The sequence below is a fragment of the Idiotropiscis lumnitzeri genome, chromosome 3 (assembly GCF_059441095.1).
Source record: "Idiotropiscis lumnitzeri isolate Australia: NSW breed Sydney's pygmy pipehorse chromosome 3, RoL_Ilum_1.0, whole genome shotgun sequence".
NCBI lineage: Eukaryota > Metazoa > Chordata > Actinopteri > Syngnathiformes > Syngnathidae > Idiotropiscis > Idiotropiscis lumnitzeri.
In genome coordinates, this window is record NC_142393.1 from 30,723,466 (window position 1) to 30,740,646 (window position 17,181).

Here is a 17,181-nt window from a genome sequence, read left to right on the forward strand (position 1 = left end):
ACTGATGGTGCACTGACTTACTTAGAAGAATTACAACAGAAGAAGAGTATTTATATTTACTAATATAAACTAATCATGGGCCATGATTTTTCTCTACCAAATGTTCTAAATTTTGTTTAAAAAGAAAATAGATTGAGTTCAACGGGGGAAAAAATCCTGTTTTTGTTTACCCAAATAGTTTTGCTCTCAGTGATATCGTCAGAATTTAATATTGGCCCATGCGTAGTTAAAATGTTTGACCTCATTAAAGCACAGCTCGCGTTTGCTCCAACAGGTTTGTCAGAAGATGAAAATAAGACGACTATCCAGAAAAAAGATCACGGCTAGAGTGTTTGAGTTACGAGAGGTTTCTCTCAGAGAAAAACAAACTTGCCACCGGTGACTGATTTCAGAGGCAAAAAATAGGTCGCCCAACTTCCTTACCTACCTGTTTGACATATTGAAGGCGTCACTCAATGGGGAAATAACAACAGTGTTTTGACATGTTTAAACACGAGAGATTTTGGAGAACACATGTGCCTGGGCCAGCATTCACCCAGCTGGTGCACGATCACCTGTCGTTGCCTCTAAAAGAGCTTGAGCGCTACTGCTCATCTACAGATAGCCCACAATCTGCAAAAAATAAAAACTGCTTGGGCGGTCACATTTGATTGTGTTGCCTGAAATAAAAATTCAAATTAGAAAACAATAAATCATTCATCCCTACTTCACATCCACCATTTATGCTGCACTGTTCTCTCACATTTCTGCTCAAAAGTAAAAAAAAATAAAAATAATAATTTGGCTGAATAATGGTACCTCTCGAAAACCCATGAATCGGGTCACTTGTATCTCAATGGAAACATTTTGTTTAGGGTTTAGTTTGAACTATCTTTATTAACACCAGCCCTGGAAAAATTGTCACATAACCCGTATGTCCATGTGGGACGTTTTTGCACGGCAATGGTTTTAGTTTGTTTACTAAATGTAATCTAGCCTTGTAAACGTGCCGCGGCACATCCTGATGCCGAAACATCCATTCAAGAACAGTGATGTGCACATGGATTGTAGCAGACTGGGGCATCATTGTTCCCAGAGTCCGAGTCCTGTCACAGCCACTCCTGATCCTCGCTTAGTGCCAGAAGAGTGGAGAGTTGTCGGCCATTAGCAAACAGAGGAGAGCCTGTCGTGGATGTGGGGCAAAACAACAGAGCCAGACTGGCATGGCCACACTGACTTTGAGTTGGTTACAGCTGCTGGCAAAACAGAGAGAAAGCTGGACGTTTGGAGTGCAAGAATGTGGCGCCAGCACAACAGTACTGTGATTGTGGGTGCGTGTAATCTGAGGTTAGTGGACAGGATATGAACGTTACTCCACCCTGTGCATGCGTGCTACCAAAATTGTCTCCGCAAAGAGGAATGTGCTGATTGAATAATACCATTCTTAATGAGAGAAAGCACCAAATGGCCGAATAAGTGTGTGTACACAGGTGGTACAGGTTAAGTCAGGGGTGGGCAAACTTTTTGATTGGCGGGCCACAATGGGTCCTAAAATTTGACAGGAGCAGATGGATGGAGTGTTTTGGTAACCTCACCTCATCGGAGAAAAAAAATACATTTAATTTTAAATGTAAGTGAACAAAAGCATTACAACTATATATATATATATATATATATATATATATATATATATATATATATATATATATATATATATATATATATATATATATATATATCTTTGAAAAACCACAGTATTTAGAAAATAAAACATTAACAAGTTTAATTCATTTAATTTTTTTCAAGTTCGGCGGGCCGGAATAAAACGTTTAATGGGTCGCATGTGGCCCCCGGGCCGTAGTTTGCCCACACCTGTGTTAGTGTCATGTTCAGTGGTTGAGTTGTGGTGTTTTTCCAGCCCGTGGGGCCGGCGGATGGGCGGAGCCTCCAATACACACCTGCCTGACATTCCAATCACTTGGGTATAAAGGTGCTGAAGAAGTGGAAGCCAGAATATTGTTGCTGTTTGCTAGTCGATCGTGTGCTTGTTTCTTCCGCCACTTAACTCTAAGTCTCAGTAAGTACCGTATTTTCGCACCCAAAAGACGCGCCGTGTCAAAGGGCGCAACACCTGTTGGGGGCGCTATTTCTGTATTTGTTACATGGATAGAACGCGCCGACTCATCGGGCGCTAACACAACCGACCAATCGAGCAGTCTCGCTGGCTGCTCAGTCGGGCTAGCGTGTTTTTAAAATGGCAGCGGGAGTTCAGTGGTACTTTATTTTAGCTTTTAACAACGTGCTGAAGTTGTCCTCATCCAAAAATGCACCAAGTCCTTGTCTTCTGTATCCAAGATAAACAGCTGGACACTTCGCCACCAAACACGAGTCATTATCAGTCTGCCTCGCCATCTCGCTGCTTCGCCGTCTCGCTGCGGCGCAGCCCCTCAGATGGGATGCCGACACAATGCCGGTGTGAGCAAGTCACTTGTCAACAAACGATGTGCGGTCACGGTGTTACATCAAAACTAAAACTATCATCCCAAATCAACTGAAAAGCATAAAAGTGTAGGCCCAGCAAAATTCTGCCTCCCAGCCTACCATACAATACCTTAGTTTACATGCATGCACACTAAAACAGACGATAGCATGGCTAGCGTGGCTAGCTGTTTTGAAAAACGGCAACAGGAGCAAAACTGCGTTTGGTTGCATTTTATTTAACAAGGTACTCACATTAAGAGTGATCAGTCATCCACAAATCCTTCAAAATCATCGTCTTCCGTATCAGATAGAAATAGTTGGGCAAATTCTCCCTCAAACACGGCAGGTTCCCTCTCGTCATTGTCCGATTCTGTGTCGCTGCTGAGCGTCTCCCCGGATGTAATGCCGGCTTTCGCGAAAGCTCTTGCAATAGAGCTAGCAGACACGTTCGTCCAAGCAGCTACAATCCACTCGCAAATTGTGGCATAACTTGCTCTTCGCTGTCTCCCAGCCTTTGTGAAGCAGTCTGTCTTCCTGCTTCCTCCACTTGCGAACCATGGATTCGTTGATGCTTAATTCTCTCGCAGCTGCTCGATTCCCATGAACAATGGCGTAGTTTATAGCGTGTAGCTTAAACTGCGTCGTAGGAATGTCTCTTCAGTGATGCCATTTTTTGCTGCTGATCAATTGCTTAAGCAATGTGTTGCACCTAGTATATATAGGGGCATCGCGCTGCTTTGCACTGGGGGCGTGCCTTTGTGTTGTGTTGTCTCCCCTCTCCCGCCTGTTGTCATTCACACCCATCTCCCCTCTCACGTCCGCCTGTTGTCCACACCCATCGATCCCCTCTCACGCCCCCCTGCTGTCGTAAGCCACACCCGCCTTCTCTCTCTATATAAGCGGTGTGCAGGCAGTTGATGTTCGCCGTCAGCCCAGCGGCGCACTTGGTGGACGCAATGGGCGCTCCACCTCAAAGGGCGCCCTGGCTTTTTTGGACGGCTTTCCGGACTTTAAAGTGCGCCTTATGGGTCCGAAAATACGGTAATTCCGGTTTAAATCATTTCTGTCTTTGTTACTTTTGTGTGTCCTTTCTTATGTAGTCAGGATGTCATTTTTGTTTATTACACTCACCTTTCTCCGAATTGGGCTCAGTTCTTTAGTTGGTTGTTTATTGCGCTTCAGTTACATTCAATTCGTTTTGTGTTTCTTATTGTCACTTATTCCGGCGTCTAACTTCCACTGTGCACCGCCTATCCACTTGTGTTATTTCCCGTATCAACATCAGTCTTATGCGGGTGTAGTTATTATTTTGGTTACTTTGCTTTAAATACCTTGCTCACGCTGTTAGCAAATGGGGCTTTACTGACTCATGCCTCTAATTCATAGACGCCACAATATATAAGCGTAATTAAAAACAACACATTGTCTTCCGTCACATCAAACACGTAACTTGTGTGCGCTAACCGTGGCTAGCCTCCAGATACAACTCTCCCAATGTCAGAAATGGAAATCAGGCACCAGCCACAGCCTGATTTACTTTCATTTCACTGTCATGCTGCAATAAAAGGCAGGTTTGCATCTCATTCAGTATTTTTTGTTAAATGCACCTTAATTTTTAGACTCTGTTGCTAACACCAATAGCCGTGACATTGTCACAGTGCTTTTGTTTATCACAGATAACCCAGACACCGCTACTGCGCATGTGCATCAAAGACGGTGTGGCAGACGAGGACGAGGACGTTTTTAGAAGGGAAAAAACTAAATTGCAAAAAAGATAATGATGACATTAACTATTAAATTAGCCTTTGCCGGATTTGGTCAACGCAGTCGTGGCTAGTTGACAAATATTGGCAGCCATACTCAGAACGCTAACTCCAAACCTACACACCCTAGTCCAAAACTTGAAAGCCACTCTCCCTAACCCATAGCCTTAACTCTTCATCTCAAACCCTGCCAACAAAGTTCCAAGTCAATCTAAGGAGAACCATACAAAAGTGGTACTGTCCCTTCAAGAGAGGTGGTGTGCAAATGTCATCGAGGACATTTTCAGCAAAAGGTTGACACAAAAACACGGGCTGAAAGGGGAAAGAACATCACCCGACATGATTTTACAGTATTTCTAAAGACTTGAAAGCAGAACGGTAAAAACAATAGGCAGATTGTGCAGGGGACCTGGCTAAACTGCACTTGGCAGGAAATCCTCATTAATGAGAGCCATTCCACTCCACCTGTGTCAGTTCAAGCCGATTTCAGAAGCTTAATAGTGTATTTCATAATGAAATCTTTTTTTTTAACTCCGTTTTCACATTCCAACATGTATCGTTATTTATCCATCCATCTTCTATAACGCTTGTCCTCATTAGTGTCCCGGGTGAACTGGCGTCTCCCACAGCTGACTGGGCGAGAGGTCAGTTTTTGGTGGTCAGTTAATTGCAAGATACAGACAAACAATCAACGCTTACATTCTGATTAACAATTAAGAGTCAGCAAGGAATTAGATATCCAACAAATAATTGATTCAACAACAAATAATCAATTATAAAATTAATCGACAACAATAAATAATCCATCTATTAATCATATAGATAGATATTGGTGACACCCTCCGAGGCAAATACGAACAGGCAACCTCAGGATATGAAGCAAATAAAAACTATAACTCTAATTAACTTAAGGAATTGAATGCTTTTATCTGAATTTGACCAGTCAGATGTAAACTTAAATGTGCATCACCACCCCAAAAGTTGGACATATCTCTGGGAATAACAATTAGTGTGATCTTGCCGCATGAAAAAAAATTACTTTTTTCGCTAGATAATAAAGATGCTATTTCTTTTGCTACATATTAAATCTTGCAATAATATCAATATCACTATAGTCAACACCAATATCACATATCAATGCATGTCAATATCGATATCAAAGCTTGATTCAATAACAGCACAAGGGGGCCCAAGTTAGTGAATGGGAAGTACATGGGTCACGGGGGTCGCGGGCATGCTGAAGCCTATCAGAGCCGTCTTTGCTTGTATTCACACTCTGACAATGTAGAGTAGTCTTCGAAGAGTACATCAGGCATGTTTTTAGAATAAAGGAGGATGCTTCATGAACATTGGGGCATATCTTCCACCAAATTTCTATGTCTGTCTCTGTGTGCGTGCGTGCCAGGTGGTGATAGCATGAGTGGGAACGGATAACTTTTGGGGCCATTGTAACTTGAGGGTACCAATGTAGTGGTAAGATTAATAATGCTCCATTCCTTGCAGTACAATAGGTGAGATTGTATAAGCCAAGAAAGGCGATTAGAAATGTGAACCACACCTAACCTATGCGAGGGGAGTCACATCTCTGATTTAGCACTTTCCCCGGGCCAGTTGAACTTTAGGGAATCTGAGCCAAGATTTGACACAATGCATTGCAATGGGCCAAAAGAGAAGATACACATCAGCTTGTTGGGGGGCTTTCCTGAGGACTTTCACCCAGAGGGAATTTCTGACAACCCTTTGGCACAATTCTACCAAGTAGATTTAGGAAGACGGCTATTCAAAAGTCACCCACAATTCCACAAAGGGAGGGGCAAAAAAATTCAACTTTGTGCTTGGACTTTTGGAAACAGTCCTTGCACATATTACCTAAAAAGGTATTTAATGTACCAAATAAGTTTTGCCTTTACAAATAAAATAGTGTTGACCCCCACCATGGCCAAAGGATTATTCAAATGTCTGTCTGGTTTGCTTGTTTGAAACATCATGACGCACTTGGCAATACAGACAGCAGGATCAAAAAGTTTGGTTGTACTTCATTGAAATATTTAACATCTCAGTATACTTCTCGTCATTGTCAGAGTCAGTGTCGTTGCTGTGCGGCCCATCAGAAATGATGCAGGCTAATGAAAAATAGCGCAATCATACACGTTAGCCCAAAACATCCACAATCCATTCACGAATTGTGCTGTCACTCGCCTGGCGCTGCCTCCCAGAATAAATAAAGCTGTGTTTGCCATCTTGCATCTTATACAAGACCCCTTCACAGTTTGTAAACAATGTGACGGCTGAGCTGGAGACAAAAACAACTCGTGCGCTTGTTTCCAAGCATATTTCAAAAGCATTGTTTATACAGGAATGAACGCGAAAAACTGACATTTCAGAGAGTATGCATGTAAACTTGCTGTCCACGGCTGGAAATGTTTAAGAAGTTGACTCTGACAGACGGAACAATATCTACAGACCCCAACGCCCTCAACCACTGGATTGACAATTTAACAAGACTGTGCACCATGCAATGGCCAGACATTTTCACCTAGCGCAAGTAGAATATAATAATAATCCACATCATGAGCATCTTAGAATATTTTCAGCCACAACTAAATTAACCGATTTAATTTTCCAGGCGGAAACTGACACAGGGGTGACTACTGTAAGGTAAAGACGGAAGAGCTTCAAAAGGATGACGACGGACGGTGACTGTGTTTATTCCAGCATTGTCCATGTGAGGGTAACTTGCTAACAAGCACCAAGCCTGCTGCACTTCCTGATCCACTTGTTCTCCGAAGGGTATTTTGTGTCATTCATTCTTTCAGGATTAACGCTATGATTAATTCTATTCAGTGTAGTTCTGTGTGTGTCATTGTGCATTCTAGTCCAACGTTTAAACACTCAAGTGACACGTTCAATGAGAAGCTGCAGGTATATTATTTTTAAAATCATTTCTAAAGTTATTAGCTGTACATGAAAAATAATGAAGTTAGCAATTTTTTTACTTTTTACTGCTGCAGACGGTGTACATATATGAAGCGTTCCTTTAAACTTTTGATTTTCTATTTGCTTAAAGTTTTACTGAAACACACAATTTTCATACTTTGAATTTGTCTCATTTTGACAATTATTTTTATGTAGCACAACATATTTTACAATATTTCTTGGTTGAATTTGATTTAATGAAATAGTATTGTCCCCTAACTGTTTCGAGACACATTTGAGTCATGAAAAAGTTTAGTTTTCGTCTGTTCAACAAATGATTACCCTGTTTGGCCAGCGACCTAAAGTTTGAGTTTTGGCCCTATTTAAGAGCATGAGAGGCTAACATAGCCGTGTGCATGTGGACTAACTAATTACTCCTTCTGAGTCTTCTTGCAGCTGCTGTGAAAGGGAACCTTTGAAGTAAACATACAGCAATGATGTCAACATCTTTGTGAGCATGCAAAGCTATTGGCACATTCTTAACAGGTCAATCAGTGGACTTGAGGAGGACAGTTTCCAAAAGGATGTGATATTTCGAGCAAGCCACTGGCACAACGCTGACCCAAACGAGCGGCTGCCTAATATCCAGGAACATTCCAACACAATTACGTCCACACTATGAGCAATGACTCTTTAGGATGTTAAGAGGGTGCCCGCCACCACAAGAAGGGCAGCACTTCTGTCAAAGAAATGCTTGTTTTCTCCGACTTGGCCTCGAAAGCCGATTAGGCTTGCCTGCCAGCTCTATTTATATTCACAAGAGCATTCGTCAGCATTACAATACTCACGCCTGATATTTCCAAACATTGTAAAGACAAGCCACCAAAAAGACGTAAAATACAAAGGAAACTAGTGTGAAGTATTACTACTGTATATGTCACGGTCTGGTTCGCTGACTAAATGTCTTCCAGACACTCAAGAGCTGAGTAAGGAGGTTGTATAATGAAACGTCAGCGGGATGTTTGGCCATAACCTTCGGCCTAGAGGAGAATATGTGTCAAGTGGTGAATCACAGCGTGGGTGTAGAAATGGCTTTCTGCAATAAAATCCGCCAGTCATTATTTACTGGTTTTTGACTCATGTCTGGCATCATCATCACCAACACACCTGTCACCTTGACAAACAGCCAAGTGAGAGGAGACCAAAACGAGTTCTTTCACCGCACGGATGGGCCCAGGAGTGGATGACACACCTAACAGCAGTGACTCAAGGGTTGCAACAACGCAATATGCGCCATTTGAAGAGCCTGTAAATACATCTGCCTCACAGTCAAGCGGTGCTGTGTTCAAATTACAGATGTGCATGCATTTTTTTGTCCAGGTACCTCGGCTTCCTCGCATTTTCCAAAAACTTGAATGTTATGTTCATTAAAGACACATGACACATCACTTATTTGCTCATAGGTGTGAATGCAAGGAGGCAAAAGATAGGTACTTTGGTCAAATACACCTGCACCAACTTGCAGCTTTTCCTGGACCAAAGAGGTCAAAGGTATTCCTCACAGTGAGGAATGAAGAGGACATCCTCTGAGGGCAAACCCCCGGAAACATAAAAGTAAAAAAGTAAAAGTAAAAATATTGGTCAGTTGAATAATAAAAATAAATAAATAAATTCAAATCCAAGGTAAGCAAATGCTAGTTACTAACCTTAAGACAAGTCTTCGCTTAGACTGCAGCACACGAGTGTTAAATTAGAGCATGTGAATTATTGTGCCTCCAGCATATCTGGAGGATTGTCCATTAACTATTCACAACAACATGCATATGTTTTCATACTGTATGCACATAATAACAGACTGGCCTAAAGTGTCCAACCATCTGCCTGCTCCTCAGGCCTTAGCCCAAAAACGACACATGAAGCAAGACGGAAGTTCTTTGAATTGTGACAGAGGAAAACCTGCGTCCAGACAAATATAGAAACAAATCATTATGTTCTCTAGTGGATGTTCATTTAGATGTGGTGGTAGACAAAAACACACATATACAACAAGTTGACATCTTTTTTTACACAGCTATCCAAACAGTTGTTTACCATCTTATCGTTCAGTTCCCGAATCTCACCGTTCACAAACCAAATTCCACTGCTGTTGTTGCAGCACTTCTTGGGGAGTAGACGGAAGAGCTCCCGTGCCAATGTGACAGTAATGCAGTTTAATTTAATTTTATTATTTAGTGAATCAATATGCAAACCAGGGGTAAAAAAACACAGAGGCAAAGACATATATTTGAGAAATATGTGATTAAAGCGTGTCGTTATTAGCAGGCGTGCAGCCACCGAAGGCTCCCGAACATATCTAGCAAGCTGACTACTTCTAGTATGGATTCTGGCTGTTCTCCCCGTGCCTGTGTGGCTTTTCTCCGGGTACTCTGGTTTCCTCCCACATTCCGAAAACATGCATGGTAGGTTGATTGAACAGTCTAAATTGTCCCTAGGTGTGAGTGTCGGAGCAGATGGTTGTTTGTCTCTGTGTGCCCTGCGATTGGCTGGCAACCAGTTCAGGGTGTCCCCTGCCTACTGCCCAAATACTGCTGGGCTCCAGCACCCCCGTGGCGCTTGTAAGGACAAGCGGTACAGATAATGGATGGATGGACTTTGGTCATACAATATTCAGTTTCAACAGTCCACAGACTTTGAAGTACAATAAGCGCAGTGCATGATACCGCTTCTAAAGTTTGATGCATGCATGCACCTTAATTACCGTAAATAAAGCTCGGATGTCATGTACATAGATCTAGGGTAGAGAAACTATTGACTAAGACAAAAGTTGTGAAATAGTTTTACTTTTGCTATAAGGGCGTCATCCTGCCAGGATCTGTGCATCACGTTCCTCTTGTTCACATAAAACCACAACCATGCAGCACAATACGCACGGCTACAGGAAACAGAAAACCATACACGAGGTGAACCCTCATAATGGTATCTTTCACAATACAATATAAAATAGCCAATGTCACCTTTATATATGTATGTACCTACACATATACATACATATATTTACACACACACACACACACACACACACACACACACACACGCATACAAGGCAGAGAGAGTTACACAAAGGCCGAGTTGAGCGGAATGATCTCAACTGAAGAGCTCCTGACCATGTCAACTCAAAGCAGCTGAATGGTGGCCATTGTTGTCATGTTCACACGCGTCCTCACGACAGAAGTAGCTTGCTTCCAAGAGCTCGTTTGGCAGGCCAGTGTTCTTATCCAAGCAACATTGGCTCAAAACTGACCCATTTAAAAGTTAAAAGGAAAATGAGAAGAATAGTGGAAAGTCATTATTCGGTATGAAACATACAATAAGTAAAACACGCTTGTTGGAATAAGTATTAAATATTAATTGGGATTTCAATTTTAAGCTTCTCGTGTTCTTAAAACATTATAATCAAATGAATTAATGCACGTGTGATTGCAAGTTTGAGATGTTGAATGAGTACCCTAAGGGTTCGTACACCTTCTCCATGGCCAAATTCAAGCACATTTTAAGGACTTTCAAGATCAATTTTCCAGTTTTTCCAGTACCCTTCAAAAGGAGAAAACCAGTGTGAATCAATTCATGTTGTTAGAGGTCACCAAAAGTTGTCGGTACGAAAAATGTGCTCAAATCCAAGCCTAACATTGATCCAGCAGTTATTTTTAACTGAATGGGGCAAAGAAAATGAAGCAGCGTTTCTGGAGATTATTTCAAGGTCATTGGTGTTTGCAAACGTGTCTCCATTTGTGTTGTTTTATTAAATTTCTTGTTCTTTTTCTTACAGCACTCAATGACATCAAACATCACAGACTGATTCACACGGTATTTCTGCTTGTAAACTGCGTAATGTGATATAAAAACACACACTCGCAAAACGAAAAAAAAATTGCACAAAATTGTTTCACATTAATATAAGGACAATAAATGAAAGGAAAACATTTTGTTTGTTTCACAATACCTCAATCACCTTTCATGAAGTAGATAAATGTGGCTATGTTGCTATGATTATGACAATGTTACGATTTTAATGTAATTAACAAAATATAATAGTTTTTTTTTTTTTTGCTTTCAGTGAGGTAGCCAGACAAGTTAAGTAGCTAGGGAGAATTTTTTAAATTATTTACCGTGTGCCAACAGCATGTAGCTTTCATTTGGAAGGAAACATTAGATTTTTTTTGTATTTCATAATTAGCATCCTGAGTAAGACTGCCGAGAAATATGATGAATGCTTTCAAGCATTTACAAGCACTTCTGCCACAATTCAAGCACTTTTCAAACATTGAAAACACAACATTAAAATCCAAGCACTAACAAGGCAGAGAACTACTTGGCAGATGCATCAAATCCTGAACCGAAATCAGTCAAAGTGAATCTTAACTCGAATCAAATTAGGCCTTTGTGAATCAAAATTGATTTTGGAAATCTGGATTAATACACAACTTTATTTTATGCAGAACCGTACATAAATAACTATTTCAGTAGTTTGTAAGAAATGTTAAATGTTTCGTGTTCAATTGTTCTCAAGCGTTTAAAAATGTTGAAAAAAATATTTAATCAGATGCTTTGAAGTACTACTGTATGTATGTACATTTTTTTTTCTAATAAATACAAATGCAAAGAATTTGAAGTTGTTCAGCTGTCAGCTATAATTTTTATTTTTTATTTTTGCCATGGTATCATTTCAGTGCTGTTAGCGAGGTATTTTATGCAGGTATATTATCAAAAGTGTAGTAACATGACAACAGAGTGCTAGCGAACAGAGTGCTTGCTTTAAAGCAGAGGTATTCAATTAAAAGTCACAGAGGTCCACGACGAAAATTTCTTCCAATTAAAAGGTCCGAACCAAAGTCCAAGTTCCCTTAATGTCTAGCCTATGTTCACATTTTTATATAGTTTCAATATTTAGTCATTTTCAACAGAGCGCACTTATATGCTAAATATTTAGCAATGTTCCCATTAAACACCTTTGCCAGTCAAACAAATATAAGGTGTTTATTTCACATTTAAGAAAATGTGGCTCCAGGAACTTAAGGGTGCCACTTCCAGAAAAAAACAGTAAAATATCGCCTGCAGAAATATATCAAGTGCTAAGCATTGAGTTAACATCTTTTACCTTTTCTTTTTAAAATCAAAGAGTGAGCCTAAAAAAAACCGGAAAGCCTAATTATCCAAGTAAAACAGGTCGACATGTTCAGTACACAATCAATAAAAATGGCAGTCCTCATGAAAAACTAATTCAAAATGAGCTTTGACACCACTTCTTTTGAATATGTTTTTAACTTCTCTTAATGAGAAAAATGAGTTTGTGACTGCCCTGCCAGTGACTTAAATCTGGGTTGGAACGGAGTCAGGGCCATTGGGATTTGGTAGATTATTTCACACATCTGGGCTTTGTGTTTTCCTTTAAATAATGTTTTTGCAACCGCATTTAAGCACTCCTTCACAACTTCCCCATCACTTGAACGTTTTTTTTTGTTTCCCCAAAATCCATGATACTTTTACTGAATATTCGTTTGCATGCCGCTGGGATGTAAACGAAAATGGAAAAATCTGTTGTACTGCACTTGAAGTTCGATGTTTTTGCCTGCGCTCACCTCAAACTTCAGCGGATAACTTTGCAAAAAAGGGCGGTGCTTTGTTTCGTAGTGGCGCTTCACAATGTTGCGACGGTTTCGGAGCATATGATGCACACTGGTTTTGAATTGGCTGCAGCCAGAACGAAACTAAATTTCTCCGTCCATCTATTTATAACAACACGCATCGACCTTGCTAACTTTTTAGCAAGGCATACTGTCAGCAGCACTCTCTTCCGATCTGCTGCGCAATTGGCAGTGGATCGTAAACAAAAGATTTGATTGGCTCAAATCAGTGACGCCATTTCCGTATTAACTAGAATTGCAGCGCCAACGTTTGCGAATGCGCCCTGAAAAAAATTCTGCATAGATTGGCCATGGGTCCGGTCCGAACCATCCCGCGGTCCCGCCATTTGGTGATGCCTGCTATAAAGGTTTACGCTCGTGTCATCACAACACCCTTTCTTGGCCGTATTGTTTCAGTGACAAAAAAGTCTTGTCGGGCCGAAACTGAAAATGCACTTCTTGGCCAAATATTTTTGGTGCATCCATAATGTTCGCACAGCTTAGCATTAGCAACCAGTATTATCTGCATTACCATTCGATAGCAAACACAAACTTGAATGTTCGGTTGTTGACTAGTTTGGCGATGTCTGCTCTGCTGTGTGCGCCACATGCAATGATAGGCAAGACCAGCAGTCACCAACCTTTTGAAACCGAGAGATACTTCTTGGTTGGTAATAGTAATTAATGCAAAGGGCTACCAGTTTGATACACACTTTTGAAAAGAAAAATGCTCAAATAAGCATTAATTACAGGTCCTTATTACGAATTACTTATATTCATCTATGTAAAGACAGAGATCATGCTAATGACACGACAATTGTTAACTCATTCACTACCAACTGAATATAAAAAAAAAAATTAAAAAAAAGGATCTTTGACGTTTTTAGCTGTCAATGGCAGTAAATGAGTTAAAAATCAAGTAAACCTTAGGCGGAGTCAAGTTTGAGACAGCCAATCAGCATGGAAAGCGCATTTATGATGTCACACGCACGTGCACAGCAAGCAGACACACAGCCAAATAAATTAAAAAGAACACACACACAGCATGGTGAAATAAAAACAATGTGGGACAATATTATTGCAGTCTGTGGGACTGAGAGGTATACAACACAGTCAGCTTGCCTTACCGGCCGGGGACGAGGGGGAAAAAAAGTGCAGGCTTGGCAAATTGGAAGCAATAAGTTGGAGAATCTTCTAAGTGGCCTGAACTGTTTACAGCTGTTGAACTGTCAAACAAGATAGTGTTTAGCAGCCAACACAACCATGGGTCACCAGATAGACAAGCAATATTAAAGGTTTTTTTTTTCCCCGGTCGGAGGAGGGGATTCCCTCCTCTTGTCCGAGCGAAGCAACCCCAATGTTGTCACCGCTGCTAAAAAACACATGCGAGACACGCATTCATTCTGAATGTGGCATTATATTGATTCATTTTTCTCATCACACTCTGGGGCAGTAGTAGCAGATCCTAAAAACAACTTTATAGGGGCTGGAGTGAGCACTGGCTCTATTACATGAGACAAGAACACCATCTCGAAACATGCGAATTTGAGCTAATCAAAATAGGGTGAAGAGTGCGTCAATCAGTGCGCAACTCCTCCGTGCCCCATGTTGATGATGCTTCTCATCCTCAGCCCCTTCACCCATGCATGAGAGAGAGAGAGAGCAAGCGAGCGAGCGAGAGAGAGAGAGAGACACTCAAATTGTGGAAAAACAACAGTGATATGAGCAGCTGTGTGAAGAAGCAATTGAGAGCCAAAATAAGCATCTTGTGTTGCGTTTAATTTGAGCAAAGGGATCAAGTGAAATAAATGCAACCATCTCGACAGTGCAACCAACCCCAGTCCGAGCTCATCTGTGATTTTGCCTTGTGTGACAATATGAGTCTGAAAAAAGGTTCCAGTAGGCCCTGTAACGAACGTAGCTGCGTTCTGCATCATTTGGGGAAAGATAGCTTCTGCCTGTGTTTAGAAAATAGATAATATCCCATTTAATAACGTGGAGACCCGTGGCTATTACTCCAAATCTGCTAATACCGTATATGTATAAATCCATTGTTATGGCTAAATGTGGCTGTTGTAGCTTTTAATGAAGTGGGTTTGGTGGTCTTGAAATGAGGGTAAGTAGATGTGAATGGGGAAATTAGCCAGCTAATGAACTTTAAACAATTGTGACGAGGACAGACAGGGACAGGAAATTATTTTTTTTTTTTTATGACTAAGGACGCAGGTACAATGACGGAAAGGTGCCCTCGACACAAACGGACGACGGATGGGCAAAATAGGGTAAAGTGCCCATCTTTGTTTGTTTGCATTGTTGTTGTAGTCTGCACTTACTAATTGCACATTTACATATTATACAAGTACCGTAATAGTATATACTTGCAGTATGTTTACAGCACACATGTGTGGCAGAATTATGTTGTTGTGGTAAACGCTTACCAAACTGCACGTCAAAATATTTAGTATGTTTATATCTGTAATTGCAGTCGTAAAACTGTCTTTAATATGACAGGAAATTAATGCTTCATTCGCCTTTTCCTTAGTATTCTGTCACGTATAACAGATGTGATATTGTTTTTGTAAGAAAGATTAATTGTTGAACAATAAATTAGAGAAGGAAAAAATAACACAGATCAAATTGCAATTTTTAGGGTAAAAGAAACACAAGATTATGTTCCATAATTGTTTAACCCTGCATTAAATGACAACAAAGGTGGAAAATTTAAACAAAAAAATTGATTTTATTGCAGAAGGCTGCAAACACAAAACTTTAAAGTTCCTAAATTCCACAAAATGTCTTCGATAAAGTGGTTTAGTCTGGGTAGTCAGAGTGCTCTCCCACTTCCAGTTCAAGTGAGCCCTCTAAATTATCTGGAGGTGTGAATATGAGTATAAAGGTTTGCGTGTTTATGTACCCTGCGAACGGCTGGCAACCAGTTCAGGGTGTACCCTGCCTTGTGCCCAAAGTCAGCTGGGATGGGCATGACCCTATTCAGGAGAAGCAGTGCAGAAAATTGATGAATGTACTTGTGTTAACTTTAATAAATTGAACGAATAAAACTCTCACATGACCTTTCTTTACATGTCATCCTGGGGGTGGAAGTAAAAACACACTGGAAGTGACATGGGGGGGAAAAGGAGGGTCTTCTTGGACTGGAGACGTCTGTGCCTGAAGCAGTGGAAGGCCAGAACATTGTATGTGTGAGATGCATGAGGGGGCTAACAGCTGCTTGGGGGAGGGTACTATGTTCTATGCTTTGGATTCATTGTACAGTGTGTATGTGTGTGTCATTCACATCAGTCGGAACAAGAATGAAACTTAACGTCAAACAAGCAGTGACAGGCGCTCTTCACAGTCATAGGAAGTTATCACACAGGTACAGGGATGCGGTACAGTAAATGGATGCACTAGTCGGATTCACAAACACCCTGACTCATTGTTCCAACGAACACGTTTCAAATGGCATCATTTTATCTTTCCTTCAGAAAGCCAAGTGTGTTTTAGCAGCTTACGAACAAGGAGAAATGACAGCATAATCAAGCCCTGACACGTAAGGCCTTCGAGCTTCTGGCCATGGCTACCACACACACACACACAGAAATGACATATGGCTAAAACATACGATGCCGAAAAGAGTTCGCGAGTAGCAAGAAAAAGAAATAAAAATGTTTGGTTTCTAACAACAAGGTGTCGGATCTGAAACCAGATTGCACGTCTCAAGGAGCGGCTAGCAACCTCCAGCTTCAACTGACAATAAGCTAGGTTACGCCGCGTGCGCCCGCTGCCGACAATAAAACAAAACACATTGGCGGCTCCAGTCGAGATATGTCTTCACATGGAGACCATCGATGTCTGCCGTACGCATCGCGTGTTTACCTTCAGACAGCTCCAGGTCCAACTCCGCCAGTTGGTCTCGAACCTCCTTCGGCAGGGCGGATATATCCACGCCGCGGTCTGCCATGACTTGGCCGAAAAACAGGAACGCAAAGGAGACGCAGGGTCGATGCGGGAAAAGACACTAGAAGGGTAATGAAAGCCCTCCGTCAAGGCACAAAACAAGCATTCGAATGGAGGAGAGCGTCCATCCGCGCGGGTGGCCACTCCGCCATAATGGGAGAAACTCAGTCAGAAGCAGCAGCAACGGGCTCCGCGGTCACGTGACTGCGTTAGCCTAGCCTTGCCGAGTCGCCGCCACCGCCCCTTGAGTCCCTCAACTGCTCGTTCCTGTCGAGGGTGAGACTGTTGAGGGTCCAAGTGCGCCGTCGCCACGCCCCTTTTGTGCCCGCGTTCCACACTTGCGCTGAAACCTCGCAACCATTGCCCCTCAGCCGAAGCACATTACCCACAATTCATTGCGGAAA

General features: G+C 41.5%; 1 protein-coding gene across 5 annotated transcripts in view; it reads right to left on the reverse strand.

Moving 5' to 3' along the window:
* dip2ba (DIP2 acetate--CoA ligase B (putative)a) overlaps positions 1 to 17,144 on the reverse strand; it is a 54,717-nt gene extending 37,573 nt beyond the window's left edge. For all 5 annotated transcript variants that reach the window (XM_088290526.1, XM_088290525.1, XM_088290523.1 and 2 more), the window contains exon 1: positions 16,697 to 17,144. In XM_088290526.1, the coding sequence (XP_088146652.1) occupies positions 16,697 to 16,781 (85 nt within the window). In that variant the 5' untranslated portion in view covers positions 16,782 to 17,144. The remainder of the gene's footprint in view (positions 1 to 16,696) is intronic.
* Between the last annotated feature and the right edge of the window lie 37 nt (positions 17,145 to 17,181).